Here is a 20656-nt window from a genome sequence, read left to right on the forward strand (position 1 = left end):
GCATTTCTTTAATTAAAAAAGTGGAAATGTTGAGGCATTTTTAGACCAAATTTTCATCTGGCCATAATCTGTGTAACTCCGCTGATTTCCTGGCTTCCTGGCTTGTGTAAATGAGCATATCTTTATTGATTTCATCGGAGAGATGCTGATTTCTACCAGTTGAGAACACTGTACTCCAGATGTGAACGTTCCCCGGTGACGGAGCTGCTACAGAAGTTCCCATGTGAAACCCACGCTCGAAGCAGTCGAGGACTTGGCAGTGCTGTTTTGAGGGACACAGCTGACCCAGCAACAGCTCAAAAATCCACTCAGGCTCAGAAATATGTTGAGAACATATTTCTAAAGGCGTTTATCTCACTCTGAATAGTTTTGGTTTATACATGCAGTAAATAGCGGAGCTGTTAATCCATCTAGAGATGGCGGCGATGGTATAAACCATGAGAACAAGACTTAGCGGTTTCTGTATTCACCAGAATCCTGGGAAGGAATTACAGCCCTGTAATTCAAACTCGCCTCTCTCTTCATCCAGCGTGTGATCTGGTTGGGGCATCTCTGCCTCACGTGGCTGCTGTTCCTTTCTCGTGGCTTTGCTGGTTGCCCGTGTCTGACTTTCCCATAGCCTTCTGCCTTCTTTCACCTGCTGCCCGGGTTTCAGGATGCTTTGCGGCACTACAGACCCTTCTGGTTTGTTCCAGGTATCTTTCCTGTCTCTTTTCTACCCTGTAATAAAGTTCCTTGTGTATTCTGTATGATAAAGTACATCACGTTTCAGCCTGACTTTGAGCATCCTTATGAGCCAATGAGTTCCTGTTGGAGCCCTGTCTCTGGAACTGCACTGATATTTATGATCAAAGATGTCCAGTGTTCATCTTGGCATTGGCAGAAGTTGCTTTTTACCTTTCGTATTTTGGATCAGATAGAGATATATATATTGGAAAATAGAACGTTTGCCTCCCACACACACGTGCGCTCACACAAAAAAAAAAAATCTATCAAAAAGAAATGAGCTCAGTCTAACTAAAAGGTATATTCACTGGATAAGGATTGATGGGATTTTGGCTATTAGTGATCGCTAATAGGGAAGACAAAGGCTTATTAAGGAAGCCTGCACTAGCTCCTCGGAATGGCGTAATCACTTAGCATTGATTTTTGAACTGAGATTGGATTGATCTCATTATCATTAATAAAGGCAGCACACGGTGCTGCTGTGACAGGAACATGCAGTGCAGCGCTGACAGGGACTCTCCTTTCTTGCTTGACTGGGGAACTAAAATGCACGTTCTTGCTTTCACGTAGTCAAACTGGTGGAAATCAGAGCTTGCAAGTCCTCATTGAGAAAATAAATCCTATGCTTTATCAAAACCTACATGTTATTTCTATTTAATTTGGTCTTTATTGATTTTTCTACTGGCTAAACCACAGCTAATCCACTAATCAAGCGAGAGTGCTCCCTGGATTATTTTACATTACGGGGCTCTGCTCAAAAGCAACAGAGCAAGATAAAGGGTTATTTTCGGTCTCTAAATACGGCCGGCTGAGAGTGAAATGATGTTCAAATGGTTTTGCAGGTGCCTCCTGTGACAGCGAAAGCTGGACCCGAAGCTCCGTTTCGGGTGGTGGGGCTGCAGCAGGCCTGGCGGGAGGATGGCTTGGCCCTCTATGCTTGTCTGATGCCAGCAGATGAGTCTTCAGCCCAGAACAGCACCAAGGTCCAGAAGATAAACGTGAGTAGCAGCATTTCTACTTGCTAGAGGTGTGCAGCTGCCGTGGGCAGTTTTTACGAAGAAAAACCGGCTGTTTTTTTACGAAGGACCATTGGATGTGCCAATTCAAGCTCAAACCTCAGCGAGTCGGGGTAGGGCAGCGTGAGTGCTGCTCTGAATTAGAACGGGGGAGCATCCCGGTGCTGTGGGAACTGAAAGATTGCTTACAGCTAATTGCCAGCTCAAGCTGTCTTTGGTTATGCTGAATTTAGATTATGTACAGATGAGAAACCAGCTCTCTGTGGCATAGCCTTTTGTCTCTGCTCCTCATTAGCTGTTAATGTATATTTTTGGTGGCTGTAACCCCACGGTGCAGAAATGTGACTGGATTCAGAGGGAGAATTATGGGTTTATGGGTTATTGGCAGGTATTATGGATTTTTCTTCTATACTTTAACCATGTGATGAGTGTGGCCAACAGGAGGGAATATTGTCTTGCTGTTTGGCTCCCTGGAGAAGGGACCTGAGACTCCATTTCCTCAACTCTGGTAGACTATGGAGGCTGTGCTGTGCAATAAAGCGCCAAGCTGGAAGGTCTAGCACACAAGCTGGAAACCTCTCACGTGTAGGTGGCACGGCGTAATGTAGGGCACAATAAGAACATGTGTCCTGAAAACAGCAGGGATATGAAATAGCAGCTCAGGGCCCTGGTTTGGCTCTGTCATTTCACAGAGCTAATATGATACAGATTGGTGTCTCAGCATCTTCTTCTGTTTTCGTTTTGAAGGCAGTTTGTTAGGTGTTCTTGCTGCTCTTGCCTGGTATAAATCCCTATCCTGCCTGTGCAATGTAGCTGACTCTTGCTGGAAAATGGGCCTGGGTACGTGTGGGGAGCAGCGATCCTCATGTACCTGAGATTTCTTGTGGGTCACCTGCTTGAATAACTGTCCTGTTACTGAATAACCTGTGAGATGCTGGTCCTGTGCTCTGTTGAGGCTGGTGAGTTTCTCTCAGGAGGCTCAAAGCAGCACTTGTGGCTTTAGCAAGCTGGTGGTGGATTTTCTGCTCTATTTTTGCCTGCCTCACCCCTGGTAATGTTAACAGGAATAGGGTGATACATGTGCTTTTTATTGATGCTTCCTCTATGCAGAAAAGACCCTGTAGGACCAAATAGCAGGTGATCTTAGGGGGAAACCAGGTATGTCACACCTGCTAGACACATCACGTGAAGTTTAAATGGAAGAGGAAGTGTAAACATGTTTTAAAAACACGATTCCCCTGCCCAGCTGCAGTGAGCATCCTTCTCTTGCAGCTGCCTGCCTGTGAGCAGCGAAGATTAAATTTCCTGTGATGTATCATAAAGCCTGGAGTATGACAGCTGTGGCTCCAGTGCTCCTGCAAGCAAATGATTGATGCTGCCAACAAATGTCGTGATTAAAACACCGCCGAAAGAACCCAACCCTGAAACAATAAGTAAACCTTTCCCTTAGTGTTTGAGAACCTGCTGGCAGGAGCAGGAGGGCTAATGAGACCAAGCAGTCTTCTAGACTGGGCAAGGGATTCATGTTGATTACTGTCTAAAGTGACTGAATTCAAGATGTTTGCTCTATGGAGCAAAAGAAATGGAGGAACCGAGACTGACCTGCTTCCTGTCCACTTGCTTTGTTGCTCTCTGATGATTTTGACTTACTTAGTCAAAGGATTAAAATTATTGAGCGCTGACTATGCTCAAATCTGTATCTGGTGTCACGTCATTGAACGAACTCTTGAAGCTGTGGGCTTAGGCTGCTCTGAACGTTTGGTTGGAGCTGGGAAGGGTTGTGTCACAGGTTGGCGGAACGAGCCAGAGTTTCCAGTCTGCATATAAATTGTAAATACTATTTCCCTGCCCCATTTATCATTGCTGACACTGCTGTTGAGGTCAGCAGAGAACATACGAGGCGTTTGGATGGTGCTCCTCAAAACAAGACTCTGTGTAACTGAGGTCTCCCGTCATTAGAGGGTCTACCGTATGTCTTTGTGGGAACAATGACTTTTGTCAATTTTGCTTTCCCGAGGCATTTGTAAAGCTGCTGCTTTCCCCGACAGAGATCTAAGCTGATAGGCACAACAGAAGTCTTTCAGAAATGTCAGCCGCAGCAGAGACGAGTAAAACAACAGCAACCGGTCCTGTCTCCCCGTTCCTCCCCGTTTTTTGGAGAGAAATGTGGTAGATTTTCCTCTTCGCGCTTAAGTCTTTAATCTCTCGCTGTAGTGTTAATGTACAGGTTTTTAATGGTTGAATCTGATAACTGAATTCTGATGTGGCACTTACTGCTTCTTGTTCCAGTTGTCTCCTATAGGCACAAAGAGAACCACTTATCAGGGCTCACCTTCAAAATTCGACTGGGTTCCCAGGCATTTTTGTTGCATCTATTTGCTATGAGGATGTAGGGAGATCTTAGTTACTTTTGGTTTAGTTTGTTTTGTTGGGTTTTTTTTCCCCCCAGTTTTTATTAACTGGAGCTGAGCTATACTCCAGACCTCTGAGCCATCAACTTTTTATTTACTGGCCATTTCACTGTCATCTGTGTGTCTTTGATTGTTTGTCACATTTTATTTTGCCGTCCCAAGGTCTCTTGGTTGTGAATACAAATATAATAGTCGTTTCTCAAGGCAAAAGCTGCTGTTCTTAGCAGATCAATAAGCCTTTTGGCTTATTCAACTAGAATGGCATCTATTCCTCTATCAAGTGGTTCTGCTGTGTTTCCTCCCATTTTTGTCAGGTTTGGGGGCTTTTGTTTCTTTTTTAAAAATTTCTGTCCTCCTCCAAACAACTGATAGAAGCGAGGCAAGTTTGAACATCCCTGCATGGTTTTGGTTTCTTGACTTGCTGTCAGAACAAATGCTTATAACGCTCACCTCTTGTAATTCCTGCGTGCTGAGAGACAGGCTGCCGTTCCAAGCGTGTCTGATGGGAATTAGATTTGTACAGAGTTTGCTTTCGAAGAATCTCCTAAGCATTCCCGATCAGGCACCCGAGCACTCTGCAGAGCTGCGTAGTTCTTGTCTGTACCCTTCCAGCACTTAATAACAATTCTGCGGTGGCTCGGGAGAGCTCGCAATCGCCGTTATTAGATTTGGGGCTTTTTTTGCAGACCTTTCCTGCCTGAGGTCTAATTTCTAGGTGCAATAATAGCTGCTGTAGAGAAGATGCTTTGCATAATTGGTAGTTCTGTTTATTTCTAATTGGGTCTTATTGAGGTCACGAGTTTTGTTCTCCGAAAGTCCTGCTAATTAAGAACAAACCTTGAAGAACGAAGGGAGTTAGAGGAGAGGTTAAATGGTGGAAAACTGTAATTTAGCAGTGCAGTATTCAATATTAATGTATCAATATTAATATTAGTATCCATCTTTTTAAAAAATCTTGAAATTAATAGATCTTTTCATTTATATCCCTATGAAACCCTTTGCAAATTCATGTTTCATTATATTGGGCTGTTTTGTGATCCTGTTTTCTCCCTCTGTAAGTGCGGTGTGTAATATCTGTGGGCTGATGGTTGTCAGGAGCCAGTTATTTTATACCGGTGTCTTGCAACCAGCCGAAGGTTGCTATGAACTTGGCCAGTCATCATCTGTGGCGGAGTTTTATAGCTGAGCAGTCTGTGTCGAGAAGAGCAATGGAGCAACGATGCTGCTCATTTCCCCAGCGCTTTCAGCAAGGGGCACTTTGTTTGAGTCGAGCCTATGTAGAGGCACGTCCCCAAGTCTTGGAGGGAGCCCTTCCACACAGCTGATGGGCATAACTGACTGTTGAAGCATCTGCTCTCCTGTCCCATGTCCTGGGTCAGGAACCCTGACAGTATCAGGACCTTCAATTCTGTCTTTGATCCTGGGAGTAGAGACTCTGTGGGATAATATCAGGAATGTGGAAGGAGCGTGTTTTCTGTGGGTTAGTGGATGGAGGTTCAAGCTCTGGTTGCGGGGATGTAGGGTGTGATGGTTTGGGAGGCTGAGGGGGTGCTACGTTAGGGCTTTGGTTTGGAGAATCTGGAGCATAGCTGTAGGGCGGATGCATGAAGCATGAGGCTGGGATGGGTACAGATGACAAAAGACCTGCTTACAAGTGCATGGTACGGAACAGAAAGCTCCCGAGGCCACCGTCAATGCTTTTTAACCATTGACTCTTTGCAGGCTAAAGAAGATCTACAAGGAACATCCACTTTTTACCAGAAGATTTCTGCATTTCTAGCCCGTACACGGCTTCCGGATGTTCTCTGGTGGAGGGCAGAACTGGCCAATCGCTTCCAAAACCAGCCGTGTCCACTTCTTCCTGAAATTCCCTCTGTCCTGCTCAGTTACGTCACCACTGTTAATCCTGATCCTCAGGTACTGTACAGAAATGCTTGGACTTCTCTAAATATTTTTTTTTCCTCATTAGGTGCAGTGAAAGTTGTTGCTCTTCCAGTGTTAGCAGGTATTCTCGTTTGCTTTAGCAAAGGATTTAAACAGAGTTTGAAAAGAAATGCTTCTAAGCTGTGTAGATTTCCGCTGAAGTGTATGAGATGACAAGGGCATCGCACCTCTTAAAATCAAGTGCTTAAAATCGCTTTGCCTGCCTAAAGACATCTGCAAGAGCGTTTACCTCGTGCTGCCTAGAAGTAGAATGATAATTAACTTTTCCACTTCTGTCAGGTTAGCGAGGGCTCCATAACAAAGATTCAAGTGAACGAAATATTACAAGAATTCATTATACTTACTGGGGGAGTTTATTCCTTGAGGGCATCCAACGTTGCTCTTAGTCCTTTAACAGCCTGTCCTACCTTGGTGTAAATATTTAGACCGGGTTTTCAAAGAAGCACCGAATATGACCCGATTTCCATACCTTTTAAGTGAATGTTCTTATTTCTTTCCTATGACATCACCGGCCTTTGCACAATCCCAGTCCTTCACAAATATTTCTAAATCAACCAAAACCTTGAGAAACAATTCCAGGGATCGATGAAGACTGAAATTCTGGTTCACCACGAAGTTTAGTTCTGAAAATAACGTAGCTGGAGAACTTTTCTGCAATTTCTACCAGATTTGGGGATTACTCTTGCTCTGTGAGAATCGGTGCCATGAAAGCTCAGGGGCTTAGCAGTGCACTTAGCAATTTGCCTAAAGGTTTATCCCACTTCTGTGGAGGAAAAGGAGGCTTAATGCTGTTGATTTGCAGTCACTGGAGCTTTCAAGTAGAAGCAAGTGCTATAAAGCAGTCTGACGTACTTGTAAAAGATAAATCTACTGTACACTTTTAAGGCATAAAATAAGGCATCATTTAAAACAGTCAGGGCTTTTATGCAAATCCCTTATTAGGGGAATTATAAATCATTAGAAACCTAGCAGTAAGATAGCAGGCACTTTCTGGGGGTGGATCTTTGCCTTGATGCCATAGAAAAACCGGAGTCAATTTAAAGACCGCATTCTCTTCCCAAGTTCAAATGCTCTGTGCCACCCGTGTTCCCAGGCCTGAATTACTCCGAGACCACTGTGGATCATGGCTTTTTGATAAATGTGTCTTGCAGCTATAAAGAATGGCTGATTTCTCAAATCAAGGCTCAATGAACCAGGCTCTCAGCAGGCAGCAGCTAACCCTGTTGTCTGCCCTGAAGCTTTACAAAGTGATACCAACTGAGAGTGTTCCCAAGTGTCATTAAAATACAACCACAAAGCCCTGCATAGAAAATTCAATATCATATTCTTTTAATTTCATTGGTTTGAAGATTTTGTACAAGGCCAGTGATCCATGCTTTGCTTTTAATATGTTTAGATTTCTTTTGAGGTGGTGTATATAGAACTAAGTAGACCAAAGAACCTGCTACTACATGTTGGAAAATCAGGCGGTGAATACCTATTTTTCGTTCCAGGTAGTTTACAGTCTGGGCAAAAATCCTGACGGGTTGAGGAAACAAATGGGTAGGAGTGGAGGGAGAGGGAACATCGGGTAAAATTGCTGTCTGCTTGTGTGCTGACTAGCTCTGTGTATGATTTTATGAGCAATTGTTAGCAGTAATTGTAATAACCTTTTAAGCACATTGTTTGTTAGTGTATGAGCCAGTGTCGTGTTTGTAGTCAATTGTTCTAGTGGTTTTTCAGTCTGTTCTGGACCACAAACGGATTGTTTTTCTCTTGCCGTTTTTCTTTGAGGCTTTTTAATGAATGTTATGCATACAGCCTATTAACCTGCAGTCATTTCACTTTTGATACGAAGAGTAAACTCACAATGCAGTCATTAAAACCCCAAGTTAGGTTGGGAGTGACATAATCCCTGTGGAAGTTATTAACTCCGATGTCCTTGTCAGCAAAAAGAGGATTGCTTCATTTTAACATAAAATAAAAGTACTTTCTCCTGTTAAGCTCTAGAATGGAAGCATTAACCTTAGGGATTTAGACAACCTACGTAGACGGCGTTGATGCTTCTTTTCCTGTTTTGTTCCATTCAGGCACACCGGATTTCTCTTTCTCTCTCTTGGTTGTTCTGGACACAGGGGTATTTGCCCAAAGGGGGCAATCCCTAATGCTCGCCAGCTTTTTGATCGTCTCCCAGAGCATCTCCTTCAACTCTCCACCTATAGAGGTGCCTGATGTGGCAGAGGGGTCAGGGCACAGCACTATTGCATGGGTAAGCGTCTCAGGGAGCTGTCAAGGAAGAAGGGGAACCTCCCTCCCCAAGTGAGGGGCCTGGAGCACAAGTCTTGTGAGGAGCAGCTGAGGGAGCTTGGGGGTGTTCAGCCTGGAGAAAAGGAGGCTGAGAGGAGACCACCTCGCTCTCTACAACTCCCTGAAAGGAGGGTGTAGCTGGGGGGGGTCGGTCTCTTCTCCCAGGGAACTGGTGATAAGACAAGAAGAAATGGCCTCAAGTTGCACCAGGGGAGGTTTAGGATGGATATTTGGAAAAATTTCTTCACCCAAAGGGTTGTCAAGCCTTGGAAGAGGCTGCCCAGGGCAGTGGTGGAGTCGCCATCCCTGGGGGTATTTAACAGCTGGGCAGACGTGGTGCTGAGGGACGTGGGTTAGTGGTGGGTTTGGCAGTGTTGGGTTGGTGGTTGGACTTGATGATCTTAAAGGTCCCTTTCAACCCAGATGATTCTATGAATGAATTTTTTTTTTTTTCTATTTGTTCCACAAAATCAATTTTTGTTGCAAGTCCTGGTGATCAGTCCCCTACTTGCTGCTCCTTTCGGTAGTTTCCCTGCTGATTTCCAGCACAAGGGTTGTGGGGTTTTTTTTTTATGAGACAATAGTACTGACTGAGGGCAGGTCTACACAAAGTTCCCTCCTCGCTTTTCACTTAAGAAAAGCTCCATTTATTTATTTTTAATGCAGTTTTGCCTGAGCAGAGATAAGAATTGCAGAACTGGGTCTAGGGAGCTATATTTGCTCAGACGTTGTGACTCGGAGCTGCCAAAAACTTCAAGCAGCAGAGACTGAACGAACAGGAAGTTTGATGTTTGGGAGGGGACTGGCAGAAAGTACAGCGGTTCTTTAATGTGGTAGTTCAGAGTTTTGGGATTTCCCTGCTAGAGAGTTGCTGGCAATTGTGTTACCGGAGGAGCTCTACGTGTACCCACACATACACAAGGTTTGAAAGTCGCAAAGTTTATTTCAAAGGTTGAAATAACCATGTAGCAGAAGAGCTATGGAACTAGAACTCACCGTTTCATGCTATGGAAACGTGCCCCGGATGGATCACTTGTTACTCTGTGCACTTAAGGCACCTAATTTAGATAGAGATTGCCCTGACTCTGTGTATAGTGTCTCAAAGGGGAGTGAGAAATGTTTCCAGAGGATCTTTCAGATCCGTGAATCTGTGTTTTAATTTGGGCTCAACAAGAAGACCGTGGGCTTTCGAGTTTGAATGCTGTGAGGTTATTTCTTTGACAGGCGTCACGGCCTTAGCCCTGCTGGGTGGCTTTGGCATCTTCCCCTGTCTTTTACTATAACTTCTTTTAACTTCAATGCTAATGAGAAGCTTGTTCCAAGAACTACTACTTACTGCCACATCAGCTTTTCACCCAGCTCTCCTCAGGCCCCGGGCTGTGTGGGCATTGCCTTTCACACATCTCAAATGGTAATAACTGGTGGTACGCTGTGGTTCAGTGCCTCATGGTGTTGGCAGTCGTGCTGGTTTGATTTGGGGTTATTTATTGCCCCATGTGTTCTCTCTTTCTCCTCTCATGCTGTGTGAACAGAGGCAAACTTGCAGCTCTAAGCGGTACCTAAGCTTGGCCATGGGATGTTCTGTGGGTGGAGAGCGCAGATGGAGCTACCTGGAGTGCAAGACAATTTGGCCAACTGTTAGACCTGACCCACACGTCGCTGTGAGCTCTCAGCTTTAGCGTATGGCTCAGGGCTGTGCTTTCCTCCTCCGAAGCTTCTGCTCAGCCTGATGCCAAAGCTTGAAAGACTTGATTGTTGAGTAGCTGAAAAGGACGTTGGGGAGGGATAAAACATCCAGAACAACATCTCTGCATCTGCTTCCCCAACCAGACCCAGCGGGATGTTGAGACTTGCAGCACGGTGGGTGCCAGCCACTAAATCCAGCAGCTCGACAGCTTGAAATCCAGGCTAAATTTGGGAAACAGGAGGTTCAAAAGGACAGGTTCATCGTGCCCTTTGCTTTCCAGATCTTGCTCGTGTCTTGTCTTTATCTGAGTTGGTGCTAAGGGCCAGGTCTCAAGTGTCTGGTGCCCTGAGTCTGCTGTGCAGCCTGGTAAAGTCTTTGGCAAGAGCACATCATCTGACTGGTGATTCTGCATGGACAGGGCTCGTCTGTGGGTGAGGCATTAGTCCTGGGGCCTCATATATATGCATATATAGAAATGAATCCATAGCTGCAGGCACAGAGTAGCTGCATGGCTGTATCTTTGTGAGGCAGGAGGTAACGTCCTGGCCTTAGCTGGGTGGCGTTGGAGATGGTAACTGATTTTAGCGGGGCCAGGAGTTCAGGCTGTCATTGGTATTTGTAACTAAAAAATCCCATGACCTTTAAAAGGAGAAAGGGTTACAATGGTGTCTACCGGAGCTGGCACAAAGATGAAGGCATAGCTTCAGGAGGAATAAACTATTATAGTTTTTCATTCTTCCTAAAATTTGATAGCTCATATTTAAATTGTGGCCATTGCTAATTATTCCAGAAAAGAGCAGCTTAAAAGAACTGTCAAGTTAATGTGCTCAGCCATTGGTGTTGTGCATGATGGGCAGAAAGGGTGGAAGTTATTGTCTCATCCTTTCTCTTCTGAGTTTTAAGATATCCCTTTCCCTATCCGGAAGGGAGGCAAGGGAAAGTGAGGTGCATCTTCAGACTTCCTGAAATACAGTCACCAGAATTGTACATCTTCAGTGGCAGAGCTCTTAATTAGTACGCTCTATCCCCAGCCTTTTTGCTGCCTGGGATCATCCTACTGTGTTTCCACATTTCCTACACTAAATTCTGGAGCCATCTGAAATGATGGGGAGGGAAGATATGCAGAAGACAAATTCAAATTTGTATTAATCTGGATTCCGCAAGGAGTACTACACTGGGATTCATGACAGCGGGCAGAGGAGAGAGTTTGAGGATAATTCTGCCTAATTCAGGGCCATGATTCAGTGAATCACGAGCCTTGTCTGTGTGTTGCCATCGAGGCCTTCGTTGGAGTGAGAACAGCGATTCCTCCGGTGCTGCTGATGCGATCAGTGGAGTTGAAAGGGAGAGGGTATATCCATTCAGAATTCACAGTCCGTCTCTGGAGGTAGTGGAGGATACAAGACCTTTCTCCAAGGGATTGGAGTCTGTTCTCACAGCTGAGCAGGTCTTTGCCTTGGAAAGTACCTCGTGTGTGAGGAGATGAGATTGTGGAGTACAGAGAAATTCTTCCTGCAGCTTCTGTTTTCCTGCTGTGGCTGGGAAGCAGTTGAGAAGACTTGCTGCAACTTAAAAGGCTCTCTTAGATCATCTGACAGCAAAAGCTATTTCTTTGTTGTCGGAAATGAGAACAGAATACACCGTAAGCAAGAAGAAGAGATACTGGGTTTGGTCGTATTTCCCTACGACAGTTAAAGATTCATGGCTTTGCTGCACGCAGCTCCAGTCTTCTAGTCTTCTCTAAATGTGCTTATTCTTGTTTCTGCCCGATATTTAACAACACATTTTTGTTCTGCTGAGAATTTCCTTCCCATAACTGTCTGGCTTCATCTTGGTAATATTGTCTGAAACAAAGCAGTAGCTCTGGGTTTCTTTTTAAGGCTCTCTGGAAAAAATGGTGCATGTTCAATCCTAGCTATGGTACAAATCAGTCTTTTCTGGTGTCTTAAGGTAACAGGAATCCAAATTTTGACCCCAAAACAAATAAGAAAAAGGATAATTGACAAAAAAGAATAACTACAAGTAGGAGGTTATGGCCATGCCCTCCCTTCCTGCTCTTTCTGATTGTGGCAGTATGGATGAAGAGGATATCAGGGCTGTAAGAAACTCTGCGTTCTTACAGCAGGGGGTGGAGGAGACACAGTCACGGAAATGGCTGTGGTTGAATGATTCTGGGTTTTGAAGCCCGTCACAGCGTAAGTCAAAGTATCCCTGGGGCTGCCGTTGGCTGACTGTAGGCAACTTTTCCTCCCTGCTATAATGCCTTTACCATGAGATGGGAGATTACTACAAGGCTTTGAGGCTGCAGAGCCTTGGAGAAGAGGGATTTTCAAGTGAGTACGGACAACTGGATCTGCCTCTTCGCCCTTCTGCGCAGCGCGTGTCTGCAGGCAGGAGTCTCCTCTTCTCCCCGCCAAGAGCCAGGTCAGCAGTCAGCGTTTGGAGATGATGTATCAGCTGTCCTGGAGAGACTTTCTCAACTGCTGGGTTTGCACAGAAGCTTTACAGCTACTGAAACGTTGTTGGAGGCGTAAGAGAGGAACCAGCCCTGAGGTGAAACCAATACAATTCTCATGCCTACCCTCTTTCTTGTGGTGGAGCTTTAAAAGTAGCACCAAAGTAGCATAAAGATAAATAGCGTCAAAATCAACGAAGTAATTTCAATAAGAGTGGGATCATGCAGCTGCCTGCGGTGGGTCGCTCTGGGTTATGTGTCAAATAGGGCTCAGCTCAATGTTGTACCAACTGACTGGGTGAAATTCACTCCTACGTGCATGGGAAAGTTGTTTTTTTCCTGTTTATCCAGTGCGTTGCATAGGAAGGCAGTGTCAGGAATTCTCCTCCACTGGCACACGGTTTCCAGTTTCCACACTGGAAAAAGCAGGAGCTGTTGTACTGCAGCCATCGATGTGTATTTTCTTACCCACGAGGAAAAGGATTTTCTAGGAGAACTATGACTTTTCAAGCTTCATTTTCTGTTGCTTTGTGAAATCACGTTCAGGTTGGCTGCTAGAAAAAACAGTCTGACAGATCACAGCAACAATTTTCCTCAGGCCTGGATTCCCTGTGGGCTGTGGCCACATCCCTGCTGTGGCAGGGAGGGACCCTGACCATGGGGCAGCGTTTCCTGGGGTCACACCTTACTCCACGGTACTTCCTGAAGGTGCGTCCTAAATCCTACTACCTTGGATTTCCCAACTTGCATCCTGTGTGTCCTATTGGGGGCTGGATGGTTATAATGAAGGCTTTTATGGCAATGTAGGCTGGAGTTGATTTGACCACATTTGTCCCTTCTCTTTTCCTTCTTCCTGAAAGTTCATAGGCTTGAGGTTTGTTCAAGGAACAGCTTGAATCCCAGAAGACTGGGGTCTTGCTGCATTCCCATTTTTGCAGGGCAGTCTGTGCTGGCTGTGTTGTGCCAGTGTTGCATGGAGGAGCTGGCAGCAAAAATTGGAATCGGAGAACATCTTCTGTTTCCTTAAATCAACAATTTCTTGCTTTTCCTCTGATATTTTCCACAGCAACCAAGTGTGATATCACAAGTGGAGGTTGGTGACTGATGACTTTGCAGGGCAAAATGGACAGATCCATTGAGAGATGTCAAAGCTCTTGGTTTGGTGTAGTTGTGGTGACTGAAACTGGGTGAAAAGTGAAATCCCCGGTTCTGCTTTTAGGCAAATATCTCACAAAGCACAGGAAATAGAGAAAGGAGAAAACACAAAAGGTTGCTGAAGCGGCCCTGGGGAGGCCCCATCTGGAGCACTGTGTCCAGTTCTGGGCTCCCCAGTTCAAGAAGGACAGGGAACTGCTGGAGAGGGGACAGCAGAGGGCTACAAAGATGATGAGGGGCCTGGAGCATCTCTCTGATGAGGAAAGGCTGAGGGACTTGGGTCTTTTCAGTCTGGAGAAGAGCAGACTGAGGGGGGATCTGATCAACGCCTGTAAATACTTAAAGGATAGGTGTCAGGAGGATGGGGCCAGTCTTTTTTCAGTGGTGCCCAGTGACAGGACAAGAGGGAACGGGCACAAACTTGAACATAGGAAGTTCCACCTAAACATGAGGAGGAACTTCTTTCCTGTGAGGGTGGCAGAGCCCTGGAAGAGGCTGCCCAGAGAGGTGGTGGAGTCTCTTGTCTCTGGAGACATTCAAACTCCCCCTGGACACGTTCCTGTGGGACCTGCTCTGGGTGACCCTGCTCTGGCAGGGGGTTGGACTGGATGATCTCCAGAGGTCCCTTCCAATCCCATATCATTCTGTGATTCTGTGAAGCAGAAGGGCAGGTTTTAATATTATTCAAATTAATTTCATTTTCTGGTGGTTGTTTTTAAACATTTGTGGAATGATAGGAAGCGCTTATCGTTTGCCAAGCAGGGGAAAAAAAAAAAAATCTCTCAGGTGATTACACAATTAAACAGCATTATATGTACCTCATAATCCAGAATGGACGCTTTGTGCAGCGTCAGTCCATTTTCTATCCATAATAAAAACCCTGATGAGACCACGCTGAAATTTGATTCCTTTTTCCTTTCTCGAAAAGGTCCGTCCACATGAGATGAGGACAGATTAACCACTGCTGTGAAGCAAAGTAGAGTCTTTAAAACTAGTGAAGCCACTCTGAGATACTCCACCCGAGCCCCTGCCTCAAAAGTCACACTTGGGGTTGGTTGTTTGGTTTTTTTTGTTTTGAGGTGGGTTTTTTTCAATCTTGGAATGAATCCTGCCCTGTGTGAGCTCTGCTTAAATTCATCTGTATTTCTGGGATGCTCACTTGGGGCGTAGCTACGAACATCACTCCTTCCCAAACCCAGAACTTGACACAGCTGCGTTAGTTGCTGGACTGTGGCCTTGCTTACTGAGCGTGCAGTCACAGCGAATTCTCCTGAGTGACACATCCTTAAACTCGTGCTTGCACAAGTTGCTTGCTTGGCTGCCCAGAAAAATGTATGAGAAACAAAATAGGATGCTGAGATTGGGAAATGCTGCACTTCTGTAAAGCTGTGACCTAAATGCCAGAGCTTTTTTGCCTCTCCGGGAGTACGTGGCACAATAGGACTTACGGATATGTGTCACTTGTGGTGACATGAGCACAGGAGAAATGTCCTATTTTGGTTACAGGCATGTAGGAGTTCATGCAATTCTTTCCCTACCTTTCCATTTGATTAGTTAATTAGAGCGTTCCTTTAACAAAGCTCTTTTCCGCTGGATGCTCAGCGCGATTGTGGAGAATCAAGGTCTCGAGCTGCTCAGCCTGATCCTGCAGCGCCTTTTGCATTCAACTCCCGCTCCTCTCCATGGGTGCTCCACGTGTGGGAGAGTCCCTGGGTTGGACCCTGGGAATGTTGAGTCTCTCAGGAAGCCATTGCAGATTCATATTCTTGGGATGTCAGTTAATTGGAGCTAGTGGTACGGTTGTAAGAAAGCGAATGTTGGATAACAACACCAGACTAATGAGTTTGATCTGTTAATTATGTGCTCTCTAGCCATAAAATACTATTTTTTCGAAGCCCTTTGTTTTGAGGGCTCAAGATAACACACAGGTAAGGGCTGTACTTTGTGCATTTCAGGCAGCAGAGAAGGTGTTTGCGGTGCCAAGTGGATTTTACTGGCAGACAGTCGAAACTGAGGAAAAGTACTTCCCTAACAGCAGTGACATCCAGGCTTGCGGAGACACAGACACCGAGGTAAAGAAAACCAAACAAACAACTCCTTTCTGACTTGTGGGAAGTCGAGAGACGATTAAGTGACCTGGAATATTTCAATCTTGATGTTTGGTATGAATACTGATCTTGAAGTATTTCTCGCTCAGACCTAAATACATCAGCTGAGTATTTTGTGTCATCGGTATTGATGTGCCGATTGCTCTGAGCCACAGAAGATTAAACGATGAAATGTGCGGGTTGAAGAAATTGCTACCGACCAGGTGCAAATCAGTAACAGTAGACAAAATTCTGATAACCCAAACCCACTTGACTGCAAGCCAATATGCAACACAAATTCTTTTTCAGCTTGCACTCAGAAACAGTAAAAAAATTTGGGAAACTTCTGGCAGTCTCTGCCTGACCTACAGTAACTGTGTGTGTGTTGTATGAACAAGTAGGAACTAATTCTACTCAGTTTGCCCCAGAAGATGAGAGGTTTAAGATGATTTAAATTAGCTGATCTTTAGCTCTGTTTAGGAATGCATACCAGAATGAAATGGACCTCCACCCGTGTATGATAACTTGTTAGCTGTAGCAACTCACCTTTCTTGGCTCTTGTGCAACACAAACCATTGCATGTTTGATCTACCAAGAGTTCAGTTCCCTGTTCTTATTGATTCAGGGAGATGCAGATATATTACGTTCCTCCTGAACACACAGCAAACCTGACCAGCTGCTAAGAGTGTACCAGATGTGCTCCTGGAAGATGCTTGAAGTCCACAATGAGGAGCTGAAGATACTTGGCTAGTCAGGAAATGCCTCATGTCTTCGTTACAGTTCCTTGACTTGCCTCGGGAGTGCTGTTGGGGCTCCATCCAGACGTTCTCACAGGAAGGGTGGGATGCCCTGGAAGGGAACACAAGCTAGGACCGAGACAGGCAGGGCTGGTGGCCTCACTGTCATGGTGCAGTCCCACATTCCCCACCAAGAGGAGCAGAGCAGGTCCAGCAGCAGTAACCGGGGCCAGCCAAGGGGTCGCAGTGACCAGGCCAGGCCAGAAAGGCAAGTCAGCGGGTCAGGAGAGCGGCCAGAATCGGTGACACGGGAGACTGGGCCAAGACATAGCTGTGACGAAGCTCCGATGGAGAGCAAAGCCAAGCACCTGGCTCCTAAGCGCAGGGGAGAGGGGCAGATACCAAGGTTCTCAATGCTGAACCGCTGTGTTGTCAAAGCTGGCCCGGAGCCCAGGCAGCCGAGCCCTGGGGACTCTCAGAGCCGCTACAGAACAACGCTTCCTTACTGGCTGCTGGGAATATTGGGTTAATATCAGGAGAGCCTGAGCTAGACAAACATAAAGAAATAGAGCTTTTATTCCTAATTAGACTACTTTTTTATGATTCGAGTAAATTTATATCTTCATTTATCATGATGGTAGAAGCCTCATAATGTGTTTATGGGGGAGTAGCATTTCATTTAAAGTGTCCAACAGTGATGAATTCACTTGGTGTTCCCTGCAGCCATAAAGCTTGCTGCCAGGGAAAGCGTTGTCCTGCTTTACATCCAGGAGAACCAGGCACAAATTTGAGGCCAGAACAATCACGCTTGTCTGATTACAGCTGGACAGTTTATTACCCCCAGCACCACACAACTTCCCATTGTAAAGCACTTGCTTTTTGAAACAATATGTTCCTTCTGATGGGAAGACAGTAGTCATTTGCTTCCCTTTTGGATATAGACATTCAGTATGTGTTGGGGTATGTCTTCCTCCGTGGAAGAATGGGCTGAATTGGGTTTGTTTGGGAAAGGAGATTTCAAAATATAAATTTGGGACAGTACCAGTGATGTGTCTGCCTTTTGATATTATTTTTTGTTTCATGTTGGTTTTGGCACTTTTGTAGGTATAAAGAACCGACCAGTTGGTTTATTATTATTTAACCATCCTTCTGTAGTACCTGAAGTTTAACAGCAGGAGTGACACGCTTCAGTCTCTGCCCCAGAGAACTGGTGGGTTTTCACTAGTAGGTTTATGTGACAAAAGGCACAATTATATCAGCAGAAATAGATTCAATCATAATTATCACAGATAGTTATGATTCAATCTGAAGAGAAGAGCCCGCTGTGCTGAACTGCATGTAAACATTCAATAAAAGACAGCCTCTTTGTAGCTCTTCCAATGTCGATAAATCATGGGAACTAAAGGTGAGCGGCAGAGATACAGCTGTGTGGCTGTTGAGGGCTTGGAAGCGTTTGGCTCATTCCTCCTGTGCTCTTGCTGTTCAGGTTGCCATGGTGCTGCTGTTTGAAACTCTCTTTCGAAGTCCCCTGGCCACCCATCACACCTTGGAGCTGGTGCTCGATTCAGGGCTGGATGTCTGTGGACTCCGCCTGCTCTATCCCCAGCAGGACATGCTGCTCTCTAGCTCAGGTGAGTCTAGTTTGCCTTTAGAGGTTCCATCGTGGGGTGATACGGAGGTGAAGGCAAAGATCTGTAAATATATGAAGGTGAAGAGTGATGTGGTGCTGTGGGCATGGGGAGAGGGTGTCAGATTTACGTGAGTGTTGCTTTATCAGTTCCTGTATCCTTCCCAAAAGAAATGATAAAAGATCTTGGGCTGTTTCTTTCCTTCTGTTCTCAGTGTTGAACATCCACGAGTTGAATTTTTAACCCTTGACACAAAAAGTGTCCCAAACCGCCTTAGTTATTGTTCTTTGCAGTGATCTTTCCCAGATTGCAGTGCCCGAAGCTCCAATGTTAGGCTCATTTGAGTTAAATTTACTCAATTAGTTCTCACTGATTTTCCTAAAGGCTTTAGCTGCAGAAAATCCAGCCTCTTCCTTCCACAATTCCCCCCATCCCATAGCCTATGGGACTTCAGAAGCATGGGCAAAAGTAATGATCTAGCCATCCCATAATTTGACTGATAAGCCATCACCGAAGTGCCACGTTTGCCAACAGAAGATGGTCTGAGATGAGGGACCAAGAAGATAAGATGAACAAAAATGATACAGGTCTCTGAACTCAAATCACTAAGTCTCAAAATTAGACACCAATGGCTTCAAATATTGGGATGTTCCACTCAAGTCTTGATTTTCCATTTGTGAAATGGAGATAATGAAGCCCATCTTAAAGCATGTATGGAATATTATTAGTTGCTAATGCAATATAACCCTAGAGGAACAGGCTGCGGAGTTCAGCGGTTGCCTCTGCAGTACAGTGTGGCTCGTACTTTCTCTTAAGCCGAGAAATTCTCCTGGAAGGTTTGTATGTGCCAGCACCAGGAATACAGACAGTCCATTTCCCTTGGGAAAAGGCACAGGCAGGCTGAGAGTGAGAGAGATGGGGTTTCCTTTTCCTCACGCAAAAGGTGAGGGAAGACGGTTAGGTGGCGGTCAGGTGAAGTCCCTGTGGACTGGAAGAGAGGAAACATCACACCCATTTTTAAAAAGGGTAGAAAGGAGGACCCTGGGAACTACCGACCTGTCAGCCTCACCTCTGTGCCTGGGAAGATCATGGAACAGATCCTTCTAGATGCCATGCTTGGGCACATGGAGGACATGGAGATGATTCAAGATAGCCAGCACGGCTTTACTAGGGGCAGGTCCTGCCTGACTAACCTAGTGGCCTTCTATGATAGAGTGACTAGGTCAGTAGATAAGGTCAGTAGATAAGGGACGACCTATGGACGTGATCTATCTGGACTTCAGTAAGGCCTTTGACACGGTCCCTCACAACATCCTGCTTGCCAAATTGGAGGGATATAGATTTGATGGGTGGACTGTTCAGTGGATAAGGAATTGGCTGGATGGTCGCACCCAGAGGGTGGTACTCGATGGCTTGAAGTCCAGATGGAGAGCAGTGACTAGTGGTGTCCCTCAAGGGTCCGTGCTGGGACCGGTACTGTTTAACATTTTTATCAACAACATAGAGGGATTGAGAGCACCATCAGCAAGTTTGCAGATGACACCAAGCTGTGTGGTGTTGTCGATACACCAGAGGGACGGGATGTCATTCAGAGGGACCTGGACAGGCTGGAGAGGTGGGCCCAGATGAACCTCATGAGGTTCAACAAAAGCAAGTGCAGGGTTCTGCACCTGGGCCGAAACAATCCTCAGTATCAATACAGCCTGGGGGATGGGGTATTAGAAAGCAGCCCTGAGGAAAGGGACTTGGGGGTGCTGGTGGACGAGAAGCTGGACATGAGCAGGCAATGTGCACTTGCAGCCCAGAAGGCCAATCACATCCTGGGCTGCATCAAAAGAAGTGTTGCCAGCAGATCCAGAGAGGGGATTCTGCTACTTTGCTCTGCTCTGGTGAGACCTCACCTGGAGCACTGTGTGCAGGTCTGGAGCCCTCAATATAGAAAGGACATGGACCTGATGGAGCGGGTCCAGAGGAGGGCCACCAAAATGATCAGGGGGTTGGAGCACCTCTGCTACGAGGACAGGCTGAGGGAGCTGGGGTTGTTCAGCCTGGAGAAGAGGAGGCTCCGGGGAGACCTCATAGCAGCCTTCCAGTCCCTGAGGGGGGCCTACAGGAAGGCTGGGGAGATTCTGTTTACAAAGGCCTGCAGTGACAGGACGAGGGGCAATGGTTTTAAGTTGGAGAAGGGGAGATTTAGATTGGATATTAGGAAAAAGTTCTTTACTCTGAGGGTGGTGGAGCACTGGAACGGGTTGCCCAGGGAGGTGGTTGAGGCCCCTTCCCTGGAGATATTCAAGGTGAAGCTCGATGAGGCCCTGGGCAACCTCGTCTAGTTGGGGCGTCCCTGCTGACTGTGGGAAGGTCGGACTAGATGACCTTTGGAGATCCCTTCCGGCCTGGACCTGAATCTAAGACCAGCTTAATTGGAGAAAAATTCTTCAGTCTCCCTGCCCCCTTTTTTCCACTTGAAAACAGTAGGAGCTGACTGCCTTAGAAATGGGATTGCAGTTGGAGCTGGCTCAGC

At 45.9% G+C, this 20656-nt stretch overlaps 1 protein-coding gene across 1 annotated transcript in view; it reads left to right on the top strand.

Annotated features, from left to right (window-relative positions):
* DNAAF8 (dynein axonemal assembly factor 8) overlaps window positions 1–20656 on the top strand; it is a 97916-nt gene that overhangs the window by 30261 nt on the left and 46999 nt on the right. The window contains exons 12-15 of the mRNA XM_074158637.1: window positions 1569–1724; window positions 5876–6070; window positions 15636–15752; window positions 17991–18135. Of these exons, the coding sequence (XP_074014738.1) occupies window positions 1569–1724; window positions 5876–6070; window positions 15636–15752; window positions 17991–18135 (613 nt within the window). The remainder of the gene's footprint in view (window positions 1–1568; window positions 1725–5875; window positions 6071–15635; window positions 15753–17990; window positions 18136–20656) is intronic.

This window comes from Numenius arquata, chromosome 14 (assembly GCF_964106895.1).
Source record: "Numenius arquata chromosome 14, bNumArq3.hap1.1, whole genome shotgun sequence".
NCBI classification, from domain to species: Eukaryota; Metazoa; Chordata; class Aves; order Charadriiformes; family Scolopacidae; genus Numenius; species Numenius arquata.